Below are 16,325 nucleotides of genomic sequence, written 5' to 3' on the forward strand. Positions count from 1 at the left end.
TCTAAAAATAGTCAGGAAAATGTCAGCCTCGCCAAAGTCATCGGCTGATTAACAACGGAGATTCGTGATCCCAGCTACCTCCAGATACTCTCCTGATATTAACCATATATTCGAGCTGTTCTAAGTATAAATATATAGGTAGGTGCTTTATATTTAAAAGATTATACATTAAGGAGGAGGTAATGCAGAAATAGATTTGCCTATCATCACAGAGCAGCCGTGCTTAATGCTATCATGCTGCTTCCTGGTGAATCCGGGGTGCTTTCCATGTATGAACTGGGGAAACTGCTGTGCTTCTTGGATGGGCTTTCCCACTTTGCAGAGGCGGAAGCAGGGGCACAGAGGTAAACTGACTTGCATTACTGCACACCATGTTGAGGTGGTGGCTGCAGATTTCCTGACTCGGTCCATCCATCACCGGGGTCCCTCCAGCAGCACGTGCAGTGAAGGCTGTCACTGTGTCCCTAGGACACAACTGAAGCGAGCAGCTACTGGCTGCTTAGTCTGAAGCGATCGTTTCAGAACTGGTTGGTACTGTGTTGTCCAAGGGTACACCTGCATGACATCTGGTGCAGCCAGGAAGGTATGAGTGACAGGGTGGTCGGGTGGAAAAGAGCTAGAGGGGCTGGCCAGCTGGAAGTGTGGCACGTCCTTCCCAGCAAGCCCATCAGCAGTGCTGTGCCCAAGCTAGTTGTCCTGGGAGCATACACTGCCTTTAGCAGTGAAAGTATGATCGGGCATGCTCTGCCCCTGAATGTGGTCCTTAAGTCAACCCATCAAGTAAATGGGCTTTGCTGCAGATTATTTTTAGGCAGTACGTTCAGTTACATGAAAGATGTCTACCTTGGGTGAATAGCTAAACAAAATAGCCATTAATGGCAGGAAGGAAAAACAAAAATCTTTTAACCTGCTATTTCCAAGGAGCTTTTCTTCAGAGGAAGAAGGAGATGCAACTCCCCACCAGACTTTTTCATGCCTGATGCAGCACAGCAGGATGCTCTCTGCAGATGCACACTGAAAATAGCTTTTCTACCTCATACATTATCACCTTTCCCTTGCACATCACAGGTCTGGCAGACCAACAAGCATGAAACCATGGAGAAGAAACCATGCTGGGTGACCCCCCTCTGAGGCCCTGGTGCCTCCAGCCAAGCAGTTGCTGGGGGGGAGAACTGCTGATGCCCCCAGCATCAGTCCCAGCACTTGCTCTTTAGGGAGGGACCTGCAGTGTTGCCTGAGACAGTGGTTGGGAGGGCTGGGTTGTACCCATAGAGAGCAGGGACAGGCTTACTACCTCCTGGTGTTGCAGAGGTGTCCTGGCAAGGCCAGCGCAATTGCGCTACCAGCCCTTACCCAAGTGCCACTGTCCCTCAGGAGCTTCATGTTGTCCTGAGCTTCGTGTTGCCTTCCTCCTCTGACTTATGGGCACTGACTCACAGAGGAGCTACCTGCTTGTTGGTGTTGGCTTTCTAAGACCCATGGGTGGACGAGCACAGCCTCCAAGGCTGATGCTCAGTGTGTTCCCCATGTGAGACAGTGCGGATGAGAGACTTGCACTCCTGGGCCTCTCCTTTCCCAGCTGATTGTTTCCATTTCTTGTAGAGGAAGCCTGACTCCTATCCAAAAGTATTTCTCTTGGCAAACCATGAAAAGCTTTCTGTGCCCCAGCACGGCTCAGCGGAGCCCATTCTGAGGCTTTATATCTGTACCCGTCACTTGCAGTGCCATTTTAGAGATATCTGCAGCAACCCCAACTTTTTGAACTCCTATCCAGGCCTAGAGGCTATGAGAGGTGGAAGGGCCAGAGAGCAGCTATGTGCTACACAGAGAAGACAAGTGGGGAGGGAGGGGACTGCTTGATGCCCTCTGAAATCTAGATGCTGCTGGAGCAAAGCAAGGCTGGGGATCTGGACCTAGCAGTACAAGAACGCCCATAGAAGTGACCTGGCTGGTATCTGAGCTAATGTAATTATTAGGAAGAGGTTTAAATGCTCGAAGAGATGAAATGTTTAAATCTTCCATTGTTACTGCTTACCACTGAAGTGCATACTGTGAGAAAGAAAATATTTCTGCCAAGGGACTTGTAAATAAGTATTCTTCCATGACCTCTGAGCTTTAGTAGATGCACTTTTATAAGCCGAATAAATGCAAATTAGCAATAATATTTCCCTGCTTCAGCAGTCCTTAGTCTTGCATGGAGGACAATGAAGGTGCGGCAGATAATGGAGCGTGTTTATGTATGCCAGGAGAGGCCTGTCCCTTCTCAGTAATCAAAGAATAATTTTGCATGCCATCTTGGTATGGTAATATACTTTCACCGTCTATCAGTTTTCCTCTCCAATGTATCCCCCCTCTGTCATCCTTCATAAATAACTCTGAAAGATTTGATTGGTTAAGCAGGCAGTGCTGCTTCATCAAATAAATATTTCATGGTCACAGAGGAGAGAGGAGGAGGGAGAGGAAATCACCCCTGTGTTGGGCCTTGCTGTCCTGTCTGCTCTTAGACTAATTTACAGCAAAACCATGCTGGTGAACATCTAGAAATGAATGTGAGGGGGGCAACTGGCTACCCAGGCTGTCTGCATGAAAGCAGACTGGACAAGCTGGGATGCATGGAAGCAAAATATCAAGTAATTAAATATATATCAGAGTAATCCAGAGAAGCATCTGAAATACAACAGTGTAAGTCTGATATGCTGATTTGCACCAGGCAAAAGCTGAGGTTGCCTTCGTGTTTTCACTCCTGTCTTACCCTGGTCTGCTTCTGTTGAACGAAGTGACAATTAGTGAACAATGGAAAATGGACTGATGTATCGGGCCCAAGCCTCCAAATTATCAGTGCTGCCATGGTTGTTAACTAAGACACAGCAACTACAGAATCACTTGGAAGTGTAACAGCAATCATTTTTAATTTTGTCCTCCTACAAAGTATAGGTCCACACATGAAAATTAACATAGGCTATGAATTTATAGTGTGATATTTTCTGTGAATGGTCCCTTGCAGCATAATCTTATTCTGAGGGGAAAAGAGTTCCTTAAACCAGATCAATATAATTTACTTTCAAATTTATTCAAGTAAAATTATTATTAAATGCATTTTCGAACATGGACTTATTTTGGAATGATTACACAGGTTGTTCATTACATTTCTGTTTCTTTTAACAGATTACTCAGATCCTCTGAATTTTTTTCTTTTCTCCCCCATGCTACTCTTTTTCCTTCTCCAATTACTCTTATACTGAGCTGCTAAAGAGCACGCAGGAAATACTGAGACATTAACTTACAGCTGGCTGCCAGCCTGTGAAAAGCTCACTAGGTCATAACATTTTTTTTGTTAGCATTGCTGCCTTTGCTTTTTTTTTGATTAGTAGTGGTATTTTATCAAGACTATCTGAAGGTAAAGGACTCTACAAATCAGCATTTTTCTTACAGGAAAAGCAGAGGAAACAGGCATGTGAGGTGTGTGAATATTTTGAACGTTCTCTAGCTGTGACTGGAACTGTTGTTTACATTAAATGTCATGGATTGCCTATAGCACCCTCTCATTACCCTGATGAGGGCCCGTATGGAAGAGCACTCTTGAGGTCCCTCTGCATTAGGAATGTGCAGTTCTGCATCTGCCGGACCAAGTGAGATAACTAAGTTTAAACTGAATTTACCCCGTTGATGATCACCTATTACAGGAAATGACCAACAAGGGTGGTGATCATTCATGTTATTGCCCTATCTTGTGTTTGTCTTCTGTCTCAAAACATAAGTTCACTTTGTGTTTCTTGGGAGACTTAATACTCATAGATTCAGACCTAAAGCAAGGCCAAAACCACGTCCAGCATAGATAGTGCATTTAGCATTACAGACAGAAGGTTGTAGAAAGGAATTTCAGATGATACCATCAGTCTTCACAAAAATATATAGGACAAGAAAACACTCTGGAAAAAAATAACGTGGAAGAAGGGTTGTGATTGCGTTGCTGAAACTTGTGTGCAACAACAGGACATTCAGCTATACAAAGTTACTGTGTGCATGTGTGTGAGCCAGTGTTCATCTTCTATAGAAACTTGCTTCAGTTTCAAGTTTTCTTACCTTTTTGTGCAGTTTAAGAAGAAAGTCTGATCAAGACACAAGTGACTTTCCATGTCTGTTCTTGCCTAGAGCAATTACAATTCATCTTCTCAGAGCAAAACACAAAATAAGTCACAAGGCCATACCAAGAATCAAACGTATTCCTGGTGGCTTCTTCTCTCAGATCACAACAAACTTACTTCTGAGGTTTTTTTCCAATATATAAATATATTGAAAATTTATATTCATTATAAAACCTTTTGAGATTACATATGCACCTTTTGAAATATCTGCTAGGATTGTACCTAGTTTAATGATTATCTTATGAAAAAATGAATCAATATTTTCTGTTGTGAAGTGGATTTGCCATTTTCTGAGGTGTTTGCTGCATGTGAACAGTACAGAGTGGGGGAAAGGCATTGACTTTCCTCTTCCTGGCCTTTGCAAACACCAGGCTGATTATATAGACTGGGTTACAAGCAACCCCACAGATGTGTGTGAGGGTCAGAGTTACAGAGAAGGGAAAGATGCTCTAGGAACAAAACTGAACGTAGGGGCTGTGCATCAGTCACATTAGTGATTTATTTCTTAAAACCCGCCTCTGAATGGTGCTCTTCTTTTAATCACAGAGGAATAGACTGAGCCAGCTGTGCAAGTTCCATAAACTCGGAGTGCAAAGGCCAACCTCCCACCCCTACAAGTGGGTGCCAAAAGGATATTGTGTTGTGGCCTCCTGGCCCTCCCGTGGACTCTGGGGATCATCAGTGTACATCACCTGCACTGTCACTGATCTCTTGGTGACACCATCTGTCCTTTCACTCCCAGAACACAAAATGGGGACAGGAGTGCCTCTAGGTTATCCACGGTGTCTAGTTAAAGGACTGCATAAGCTACTTAAGGAAAAAAGTCCATGGTCAGCAGATATTCCGCTAACATTTGGCATCTCCCAGAAGGGGACAATAACAGCATCTGTTCTACAAAGCTGTTAATAATGCTTACATATATATTTCTCTACAGAATTAGTTTTATATTATGTGTAAATCAATGGATTTTATCAGTAGGGGATTTTAGGATGTAATAGTTATTTCAGAGTTCGTGGTAAAAATATTATTAAAAGCTGTGGCCTGTTTTTAATAGAAAACTTCTATGTTTTGCACCCATATTTATTTCAGCTTGGAGTTGGTCTAAGCTAGATTATAAATTAATTAGAAAGGAGACTTACCTTTTCCTATGTTGGCATGTGATATTTTATGGACTAATACTTCTAAACAAAGATTATAGCCTAAAGATATGCTTAGCTACTCAGCATAGCTGAAGACTAACAAGTTGCTTTACCTGTTGTAAAATAGTTTTGTGCTTAGTCATAGCTAGAAAAATGAATGAAAGTGGTGCAAGTGGTTTCCTGTTGTGGTTATGTACCACTAAAAACTGTTTCCTGGTTGCTGTAGAGAGAAAGTATCCTTTGTGTGTTGCTTCACTCTGATTTCTTCCAAACCCTTTCCAGTTCTTCTCTATTCTTTCTTCCATATACTTTCATTAGGTGCTTTTCAGCTTCTCTGCTTTTATTTGTTTACATCTCTTTTGTCCTTAGACTACTTCAGTCTCTGTTCTCCCCCTTCTATTTCTTTCATCTTTGTTTCACTTTCATTTGTCCATATCCAAGAATGGGCTGAAGAATGACGCATCTTCTTCTTAGCCTCTTGCAAAGATACTGGAATGGCTCAAAGGCAAAGTTTTGCCCTGAACTCAAGCAATGATATATGAGGATGTCACCAGCAGCAGCAAAAATTCTTACATACTTGCATCCAAACAGGGTACAAGCCTCCACCAAGCACAGCTGTGTTGGTTTTAAGTGTTTGCTGTTTCTGCATGTGTATGGGAGTACGTAACATGGCGCTTTGTACTGATGTGCTTTAATCTAAAGCCACAAATACAGGGAAGCTTGTCTTTGCTTGAGGGGGGACTGTGGGAAGATCTTAAGATGCCTGAAAAGCAGGCAAGTACTAAGTTGGATTAACCTGGAGCCTAGGTCACATCACAGCTTACAGTTATTTAGGCTAGCTCTAGCTCAAAATGCTTCTCAAATCAGAGGCTGTGTGATGATGAGGAGACTGGTTTAGAAGCTGGCCAGTTTCCCAGAATAGCTCTGCAGTCAGTAAGACCAGGCATCTTGTGCAGAGACAAACTCTGATCCCAGATTCTAAGCAGCTGCTTGGTGGGCAGCCAGGAGTGGGATGGAGGAAGAGCAGCAGCCGGGAGCCTGCCAAAGAGATGTTTTTGTCTTCAGTGCTATATTTGTGTGTGACTTATTGCAGCTTAATTAACAAGGAAACAAAGATGAAGACAGGCTCTCTGTAGCTGTGCCCATGTGGCATCTGAGTCACATCAACTAACCTTCTCCATCATGAGAAACAATAGTGGGAGCTGGATTTTCTTGGGGTGGCAGGGTAAGGTAGCAAAAACTAATGTTGTGATGGATGTAAACAGAACAAAATAACAGATGTTAGCCTTTTAATGGGATACTACTCTAGAATGAGATACCTCAAAGGTAAAATTAAGTATCTCAGTGGCATATAAGGCTTGGAATTCCCCAAATCTTTTAGTTCTTACATATGAACTTGACTCTCCTGTTCACCTCATTTTTCTGAGACATTTAAAACTGCAACTAAACTGCATCACTGAAGTGCAATTTGAATTAAGTGCAAGTTGAATTAACTCCAATGTAGACTTCTACCAAAAAAATCTGAATAAAGCTCTTATTCCTGACTACTGTTTTCTAATATGTTTGTCATGGTGTTTTAGTACGTTCATTTTCTTTTTGGATTAAGAAATATCTATGTATATGTGCATGCATTCTTCTATGTTTCAGAGCTAAATACACTACTATTGCCTACGTATAATCATGGGTTTATAAGACTAGGTAATCTGTGAAACTAAGAAATATCACAATGTGATCCAGGTCAGTATTTATTTATGCAGTCTATTCAGGAAATTAGCACAAACAGATTTGAGTTTGGTTTTATGAGGTTATGTGGATCAACTGCTATGGCAAACCTGCCCTCCTGGGTTACCCAGAGTATGATATTATTTGCAGGGGACTTGAGTATGTTCAGCTGGAACTGATGTGAATTTTTCAAAGCAAGTCAGCTCTTCAAATTTTAGTATCTTAACTCACATTAGTGTTGTCTGCTATTTTCAATTACCAGGCAAATAACTGGTAAACAGTTAAAGCACAAAGAAACGCGCACACCCCGACTGTTTACACACAGTCTCTGTACAGGCTAATCCCCACCCACAAATTGTCACCACCTCTGTGCCAGCACTTGACAAATGAACATGTGGTGACTCCCTCCATAACCGCATGGGATTATTTGCTAAGGAGTAAAAGGCATTACAATTAAACACAAGAAATGCAATCATTGTAATACATTATTATGACTCTTATTTATTGACTCTAAGCTAAGCTTAAGTTTCTAAGTTAAACCAGAGGGGAAAATTCTACAGTCTGCTCCATGATGTCTCCCTACCCAGCTATGCTTATGAGATTTCTGAGTCACTTTTCAGGTTTCTGCTTTCAGCAACCAAAGCAATTGCTGAAGATCCCAGACTTTCCCAGACTAATGCTGAGGAAAGCTCTAGAGTAAACTAACTACAAATTAAATTAACTCTGCAAGTTATTCACTACACAAATGAGTAAATGGATTGACTAGCACCTCAGCCTCCTGGTTTTCTACAGATCTAACTCAGGTTCAGTTCTTACTTCTTATGGAAAGTTGTTTCTCTAAATAATTTGCAATCTATTTTAGCATAACTCAAGTAACAAAATGCATAGAAAAGCAAGGAATGTCGTTGGAGGGTAAACAAAATTTACATTGAATGTAAGGATAAACAAACCTAACCAGTTTATGACTGAGCAAAATTAAGTCTTATGACATAAAATATTCAAATTCACGTGCTTAGCATAAGTAGCTCATGAAAAGGTTTAAGGTAAGTAATCACTGAGCATTAACACTTAAAACCAAATTAAGTCCAGCAGTTTCTCTGTTGTCCAATATAACTTGAATTGTCCCTCAGGAAATCTATCATCTCCACCAGGAGTAAGTTACGAATTACAAGAGTAGGCGATTATACCACCAAAGTCTTCAGAATAAATCTAATTCCTTACCAGTGTTGTTTCAAGCTTTCTCACTCCTATCGCTCTGAAGAAACAGTGCCAATGAAGCTTCTTGCTGAGCTGGTTCAGTGACTGACTGCTTGCTCCTAAAGGTGCTAACAGGAACGTGCAAAATGTAGTTGGATTGCTGAACCTGAAACAAAGAGGCAGATTGTGCTGTTACCAACATGTGTCCCACCCTTTTTTCTAGCATCTCACTAAAGTATAAGAGTGCCTTTTTTCAGGGCAGTTGCTTTTAAAAAATATCAGCTGCTGTCAAACTTTTGTTGGCTTTCCTCTTAGCTTAGTAACATTAGCTCAACCGTGTGCAACCTCCTAAGGCATATTCAAATGGGCTGTTTTCCTTCTCAACTTTGATTGTCAGCTTTATTTGGTTGTAGTAAACTTTAATAATGTCTTTGGAATTTTAGTTGTTGGGTTTATTTAATCTATTTGCATTCCACTGGAAGATGGCTGATGTTGAAATTTTGATACACTCATCTGTATACTGAGGTAGTTCCCACATTTAAAAAGAACAAGCTTTGGTTAGTGTGTTAGACCTAACAAACCATGGACTAGTTAGTCTATCATTGAACTTTGTTGCAATGACAGAATGATTTATCTGGGATAATATTAAGAAATTTTTACAGAAAGGGAATATATTTTATTTTGGACAGTAGATGTGTGGTCTCATGGAATTAGGTCCAGTCAAATAAAGCTTGTTTCTTTTTTTGGCAGGGTAAAAGCTTTGGCCAATATAGATAGATAGAGTTGAAAAATGTCTGGATTTTGCCAAAGCAATTCTAATTGTAAAGACGTTATATATGGAATTAACTTGGTCTGAACAACTGGGTACAAAATGAATCCACAGATTTTAGAACAAGGGGATAATACTGAGTGGGATGGTTTGTAGCAGTCCATGTATCACTTTAATAATCTAAATGATTAGGATTGTACTAAAGGATTTTTACTGACAATGTTTATGAATGACATAGGGATAAGCAGGATAATAAATACTGGTGTAAGGTCATTGCTATAACAAGTCACAGATCATTCTACTACAGTCCAGTGCTAAAGTCCATAAACCAAGTGTAAGGCAAAGAGTGCCAGTTATATCCAAAATAAGGGTGGTTGCTTTAGAAAGCTCTTCCTGGGTGAAGACTTAGGATAAAGCACTTCATGTGTTCCCAGTGCAGTGCTATGTCAAAGCAAGGCATTTCAGAAAGAATTTCTCAAAAGCAGCAAGGATCTTATTTCATTTTTTTTAAAAAAGGTGAAGCTTTGTTAAAATACTGTGTCCAATTCTGATACCTACTCTTCAGAAATTGTCAGAGTTCAAAGGATAGAATAGACGTGGCAGGAGAGCTGGTAAGTCTTATCTGATGCATATCACCAAGCGAGGTAGGCCACAATCCGACGTGTGGGTTGTGGGCAGATGGCTACCTCAGCTGTGAAGAGCCTAGTATACAGCAGTGCTTTACAAAGAGTAAAGCAGTTGTTATTGTACCTAACAGCGGAGTTAAATATAATGCCTTGCCAAAAAGAAAGGAACTGCTTTTTATCAGTAAGCTGTACCTTTGCTGTGGGAGACTGGCAGAATATAACAAAAAACTGGCCTTAAAAAAAAGCTTTCGTTCATAATGAGAGCAAAAAGTAGTGAGTGGCATACTCAAGAATAGTTGTTATGGTTATAGGGAAGTGTAAAAATGCATCACAGAATATGAAACTGCTCTAATTGACCTTCCTCGGAAATCTAGATTCCTCATTCAGACTAAAAGCTGGTAAGTTTGTCCTGAATTTGACAGTCTTTCCAGGCAATGAAAATATGCTGGGAAGAGAAAACAGACAGCTGGGTATTATCTTCAGAGTTGATGTTTCCTGTCAGATATGCAAACGTAGAAGAACCCAGCTGTAACAGACCTCCTGATGTGATGCCTTTACGAAGGCATATTTAGTCAAAGAAAAATATAGTCACTGTCCAAATCTCCTGAGAGAGGGTCAGGTGCTCTCCCTGCTGCCTTGCTGCATGCCTGGGACCCTCTGAAGTCAACACTGCTTTTCTGTTCAACCTCTGTTGTCACAAATTCAAAATGAACCACTGCAGCTCGGTGAAGATCCACCCTGACACTCTTTGGGTACCTGGAAGAAATGTTGGATGTTTCCTTTGTAAGAATCACCACATCAATAAGAACAGAATACCCTGCTGCTAGCCTGTTAATTTGAAATCACTTTTAACTTGAGCAAAATAAATGGGGAATCCAATAAATGTTTTTGTTTACGGCATACAAGGCCAGGTAAGAAAGGTTACAGAGAGGACAATGATATTTAAAAAAAAAAAAAAGTGTCCTTGTTCTTCAGCAAAGCAACAAATCCGAAATCCTTTTCGGCATCCTTTAATGAGATGCAGATGTTTATCTAGCCTCTGCAGTGAGGGTATACGTGGTCTTCCCAGGTTGCTTTCATGCTGGTGAGCGTACCCTCTCTTTTTGTTGAAAAACTCCTGGGACTTGTTTGGGTTACTTTCTAATTCCTTTGCTCTATTTCACTTTGAAGTACTTTGTTTCCAGATTTCCTTGGGAGATTTATTGATGCAGTCTTCTTGGTGTACTACCTGCCCAACCCTGGTGTAGGATAGCAAATGGTACTTTTGATGGCCTGGTACTGAATAAATGCCAAAATCCTACAGAAAGTTAACTCTTTCCTATCAAGCAGGTTGTGTTCCAGTTGGGTGCAATATTTCACATGTGCTGAGTGTTATACTTCATAAAAAAAGGTATGTCTTACAGCAGGTGCTCAGCAATTCAATCAGTCCATTAATGGCTCTTGACACTAGACCCAAGGATTATAAAATTATTTTGGAGTGATAAAGGGCTTGACAGTGAGTGGCCCTGGTTCGGAGTCTGAAGGACACCGTTACCAGAGCTGGGAAGTGGAAAACTGCAGGTAGTGGATGCTGGGATTTGAGTACCTTTACTTGCATCCTTGCAACAGACTTCCTGGATGACCCGAAGCAAGAATTATTTCCTATGATTCAGTCTCATCTGTAGAAGTGCCTGTAATATGTACTTGCAGGAGCACGGTAAAAGTGCCATCATTATTTTTGAATGCTTCTAGTTGCTTCAATAAACAGTGTTACAGGCATATAAACACTAAGTTTTGTGGCAGGTGAGTTGACCATGCAGTAAGAAATCTCAAATCCTTTTCTTTCTTATGTCCTGTTTCATTCCACATCGTAACTAACACAATGTCCTCTGGCTTCTTAAACCTTAGGCAACATTTATAAAGTAAAACACTTGTCACAAGAAGCTCAACACCAGCTCTCTCCATGTACAAATAAGGTGTTGATTTATAGCAGTCCAAGGATCTAAGCTTCTAGATAGTGATGACTAGGTGCTTTCCTATGCTTAGGTATGCCCTTGTGCAGGACCTGTATGGCTATTGTTCTAAGCTGAACAGTGTGTACACTTATCAAAGGTAAATTTTTACATGATATTTTATCTTTGCCCCTAGCCAGTTAAATGGCTGTCTTGTACCACTCACAAATGCCAGTTAGCTGCATTTAAAAAAGAGGCCAATTGTAAGGAGGTGTTTGGGGGAATAAATGGTAAAATGCCTGCTTTATTTAATCTTTTTCCTACTTGGGTACTGTTATTCTCCATTAATCTGATGACAATGCACATAAGGACTAGAATCATGTTTATTTTCTTCTCCAAGGTGTTTATAATATAACATAAGAAGTAACTAATTGGTTTGTATTAATATCTGTTCCTGATTTAACCATTTCTTTAATACATTCTTCCAAATTGAAGGGCATGTGTTGAAGTTTTAAATCTAATGGCACAGAGACTTTCAAATACTCCCAGTTAAAATTAAAACGACACTGAGGTTCCAACCTGATATAGTTTTGTTTGTTTCTAACAAAATATTGCAATACAAGCTGGGTCAATTATTCCAATACTGATTTTTCTTTTTTCCATTTTGCATTTAAGATTTTTTTTTAAAAAATCCTATTCTAATTCTTCATTTTGTTCCCAGAGTACCAGATAGAAAAGAAACTTGTTAATGGGCAACTAAAATCCAGAAAAAAATACGTGTAGATAAGTATTTTACATAAGGGATAAAAAATGCATGTTTGGCATATAGGAGATAATATTTGCATTAGCTTTAAGAGAAAGGTCAGCCATGATAGCACAACACTTGTTTTTTCATTACTGTGAAAGCGGATCAGATTTCTATTTAAAAATGCCTTGATGCTATCTACAACACAGCAACAAAGCAACAAAAAGACACAATATAGCCTAATTTTAAATGTCATTGCTTGAGGGATGACATCTTGCTTCTTTCCAAATTTATTAAAATATTGCAGAGCGCTTAACAGAAATAAATACAAAGGACATTAAAAACTGTTTTTGGTGCTCTTTATGCCATTAATGTATGTCATTGTACTCAGATATAAAACAGACTAATTGGTGCTATTAAGGCCTGGCAGCTGTCTTCAGTGCTTACAGTTCTGCAAACATAACTGTGCCCAAGTTAGGCGTGGGAGACAGAAGGGCTTCCTAACACCTGTAAGTGATCTTTTCCTTCTCAAGGGACCACAAGATTAACTTCATCACTGGCTCTGACTGCAGCAGGATTATTCAGTTATTCTTCAGGTTTGGTTATTCACTGACCTAAAATGTCAGTGCTGCCATAGTAATTCTACTACAAGTTGTTGGCAGTGATAAAAGTACAAGAACGTAATGCCATCCGTGCTTCTGTGACAACACAGAAACTTTTTCAAGCCATTTGTGTGTGACATCCTGCCTTTAGTAAAGGAAGTTATTAAGAATTTTTGCTACTACTTTTTGCCAGGTTAGAATTTAACTTTCAGTCTACTTGCTGTATCATAGAATCATTAGGGTTGGAAAAGACCTCTCAGATCATCTGGTCCAATCATCCCCTACCACCGACATCACCCGCTAAGCCATGTCCCTCAGCACCACGTCCAACCTTTCCTTGAGCACCCCCAGGGACGGTGACTCCACCACCTCTCTGGACAACCTACTCCAACGCCTGACTGCTCTTTCTGAGAAGAAATATGTCTTAAATAGAGTTGGTCAAAACAAAACCAAAGCGAAGATTGAATTTTTTTTTCTGAAGTTATAAGAAATTTGTTTGTTCAGAGTTTTTCTTTAAAAATACTTTCCCCCTCTCCCCCTCTAATCGTCCAGTTAAAAGGGTGAGGTCGTTTCAGCAATGTTAGAATTCCAACTAATACGATTCTACGATAAATTCTGGAAGGGTGAAGAAGGCCTTTTGCACTCCCATTGGGATTATATTCCCCTGCCTTAGTGCGAACAGCAAATGTTTACCATGGCCCACTGCGAATGCGAGGAGTGTTCCTCAGGTTGCCGCTTCCTCTCCCGGACCTTTTGCCCACGCAGTGACAGAGGTGTGACTGCCACCTCAGGTGGGGAGTCACCTCTCCCATGACAAGGCGTCAGCCTCTGTATGAGGAACATCGGCGGTCGGGTTCCACGCCACCATGAGTCGGCACCAGCTGCAGGATGGCCCTACCGTAAAGCTAAGGACTCCGTGAAAAGTTTGTGCCCGGAACACGCGCGTTCGTGATTTTGAGACTGAATTTATTCAGCAACCTGAGCTGCTAAGGTACGGCACACCGCGCGGCTGGCTGGCGGCAGGCTTCCTCGTTGTGCTGAGGGGAGCGGCGGTTGGGCGGGCGGTTGCGGGGCGGTTGGGCGGGCCGTTGGCTTGGGGGCGGTGCGCGGCGGCGGCCGTTGATGTCACCGCTGCCCTGGGCGCTGCGGCGGCTGCTGCCGGGGCCGCCCCTCCGCGCCCGGCGGCGGCAGCGCCGAGGGCATGCGGCTGCCTCCTCCTCCTCTTCCCCGCCGCCGCCGTTCCCCGGCGGCCGGGCATGGTGGCGTCTGAGGCGGCCGGTGCGTGCGTGAGGCCCCGCGGGGCGCACGCCCTTTGTCCGCGGCGGGAGCATGTGGGTGAACCCCGAGGAGGTGCTGCTGGCGAACGCGCTGTGGGTGACGGAGCGGGCCAACCCCTACTTCATCCTCCAGAGGAGGAAGGGGCACGGCGGCGATGGAGGCGGCGGGGGACTGGCGGGTAAGGCCGGGGGGAGGGCAGGGCAGGGCCGCCCGCGGGGACGGGTCCGCCTCGGCTGGGGTCCCCCCGGGTCGGCTGTGCGACGTGGGGGCCCTCAGGGGGTGCTGGGGGGCGAGCTGCCTTCGCCACCCGGGGCTGCGGGCTGGCAGCGCCCCGCACGGCCTCCCCGGCGGCCTCCGAGCTGTGCCGGCGGCCCTTCGGCCCCCTGCGGCGTCCCTCAGCGCTGAGGGGATGCCCTGAGGCTTTCCTTAGGGTTTATGGGCTTAGAGCCGCTGCGAAGGCGTTGTGCGGGTGGTCAGCGCTGTCCATGCCCTGGTACGTGAGGGTGTGACTTGCTGAGGTTCTTGGTGGATTTTGTGCTCGAACCCGTAACGCACGCTCCTGAAAATGAGACCGAGTTGTAATTCATAGGTACGTGCTACCAGAACACATTTGCTTTGGCTTCTCTCTATTCGTTAGGATGCCCTTGTAAAGCCTGTTCCACAAATGCTTTGTTTTCAGCCTCTGTCAACTGGAAACACTTTTGTAGGTGTCTGGGTTGTACATATGTTGGTCTCCTGACAACTGCATACGTGACAACTGCATTCACTCAATATTGTAGACCTTTAATCATTTTTAGGTAATGCGTATACGTTTTTATAAAACTTGAGATATGGAACCCAATGGTGTTACCATTGGTCCTTCTTGACTTGGTAGGAAATGCTCAAGCTCATACTCCGAAAACTGGTTTCTTCCTTCCCCACTTGCACTGAAACCAGTTACTTAGGCTAATCAAAATAAGCACATGGACTGCGTCGATGTTTGGTTCAAGGTCCTGGGTATATTTACCAGAAGATTAAGTGTTTCTTCAACCTCTGAATACTCTGTGGGCCTGCAAACAATTTACAATCTAAACTAATGCACCACTCCAAAGTGTTTTTTCATGTAGGCCCTTGAGATCTTCAGTGTTAAAGGTTAATCAAGCCCACCTTGCGTAGAAAGTGACCAGCAGTTGTTTTGTGTTGGCTGTAGATTTCTGTTGTTGTTTTCCTGTAATTTTTTTTTTTTAATCTTCGCAATTATGGGCAGTGTTGACAAATCCACTTAAAATATTTCTTGCCTCAAAACTTTACCCTTGCTGTGTTTACTGAGGAATTGTTTGCAGACACTCCTTCCTTGGATTACCCACTGGCCTCCAAGGTCTTTTTTTTCTGTTTTAGTGGAGGTGGTTTGAGTAGGCGCTCCTGTACTTCTCTGACTTTGTCACCTCTGAATTAGAGATTGTTTGAGAAACCCAGACAATCTTCCAAACACTTAAGTTCCTGGGAAGCATTTTGAGAATTTTATTTTCTCTTCAACTTATTTGCAGTGTGTGTGTATAACAAGGCCTTCTTGCAGCAGTGCGTGTAGTGTGATAGATGATACCACCGTACAGAGATCACTTTGAAGATTTTCTCCTTTGAGTGAGAACAAGATTCACAAATGCATGCTCCTTGTTTTGTGAAGCTCAAATGAGCCGACAGCATTTAGCAGCAGTTCAGAATATAGAAACAGTTCTATCTTTGTTTCTGCATTTTTTCCCCCTTGATATTTCAGTTTTTGTCCGCCGCATCTGTTATTTTAGCATGTGAATGCTCTCTGTGTAGTGAATATTGATTTAGAATGCACAAGTTCTAAGCATAGTTTGAGAATTGCTTTTCATGTAGCTTTTATTAGGGTCTATCTGCATGGAATTGCAGCTGTGGTGGGATTGAGGTAATGGCAACAAGTAGCTAAATAATTTCTAAGGATTTTGTTTGCTTGTTTTATATGATGCCTGGGGGGAAGAGCTGGAGTTTTTTTTAGTACGTTGCCAGAACCATAGCTAAACAAGCACCCAGCACTAACCTGTAGGAGTTATCAGCGCTGGCAGTCTCAAAAGCCTCTATGGGACCTTGTCAGACCTTGCCACGTTAGTGCATGGGTTTGTGATGCAGTGGTGGACAAAAGGTGGGTGAAGAAGAAAGAAAGGGCT

General features: G+C 42.4%; 1 protein-coding gene and 1 long non-coding RNA gene across 11 annotated transcripts in view; one reads left to right on the top strand and one right to left on the bottom strand.

Moving 5' to 3' along the window:
* Positions 1-16,325, bottom strand: part of LOC308194748 — a 310,853-nt gene that overhangs the window by 180,765 nt on the left and 113,763 nt on the right. The window lies entirely within an intron of this gene.
* TBC1D9 (TBC1 domain family member 9) overlaps positions 1-16,325 on the top strand; it is a 71,759-nt gene that overhangs the window by 4,618 nt on the left and 50,816 nt on the right. For 2 of the 6 annotated variants that reach the window (XM_080590929.1, XM_080590930.1), the window contains exon 1: positions 14,009-14,332. The exons of the other annotated variants lie outside the window; for them this stretch is intronic. In XM_080590929.1, coding sequence (XP_080447055.1) covers positions 14,206-14,332 — 127 coding nt within the window. In that variant the 5' untranslated portion in view covers positions 14,009-14,205. Of the gene's footprint in view, positions 1-14,008; positions 14,333-16,325 lie in introns of those variants that run through there. 6 annotated transcript variants of the gene reach the window in all.

This window comes from Anser brachyrhynchus (genome assembly GCF_964034855.1).
Source record: "Anser brachyrhynchus genome assembly, chromosome: 4".
NCBI lineage: Eukaryota > Metazoa > Chordata > Aves > Anseriformes > Anatidae > Anser > Anser brachyrhynchus.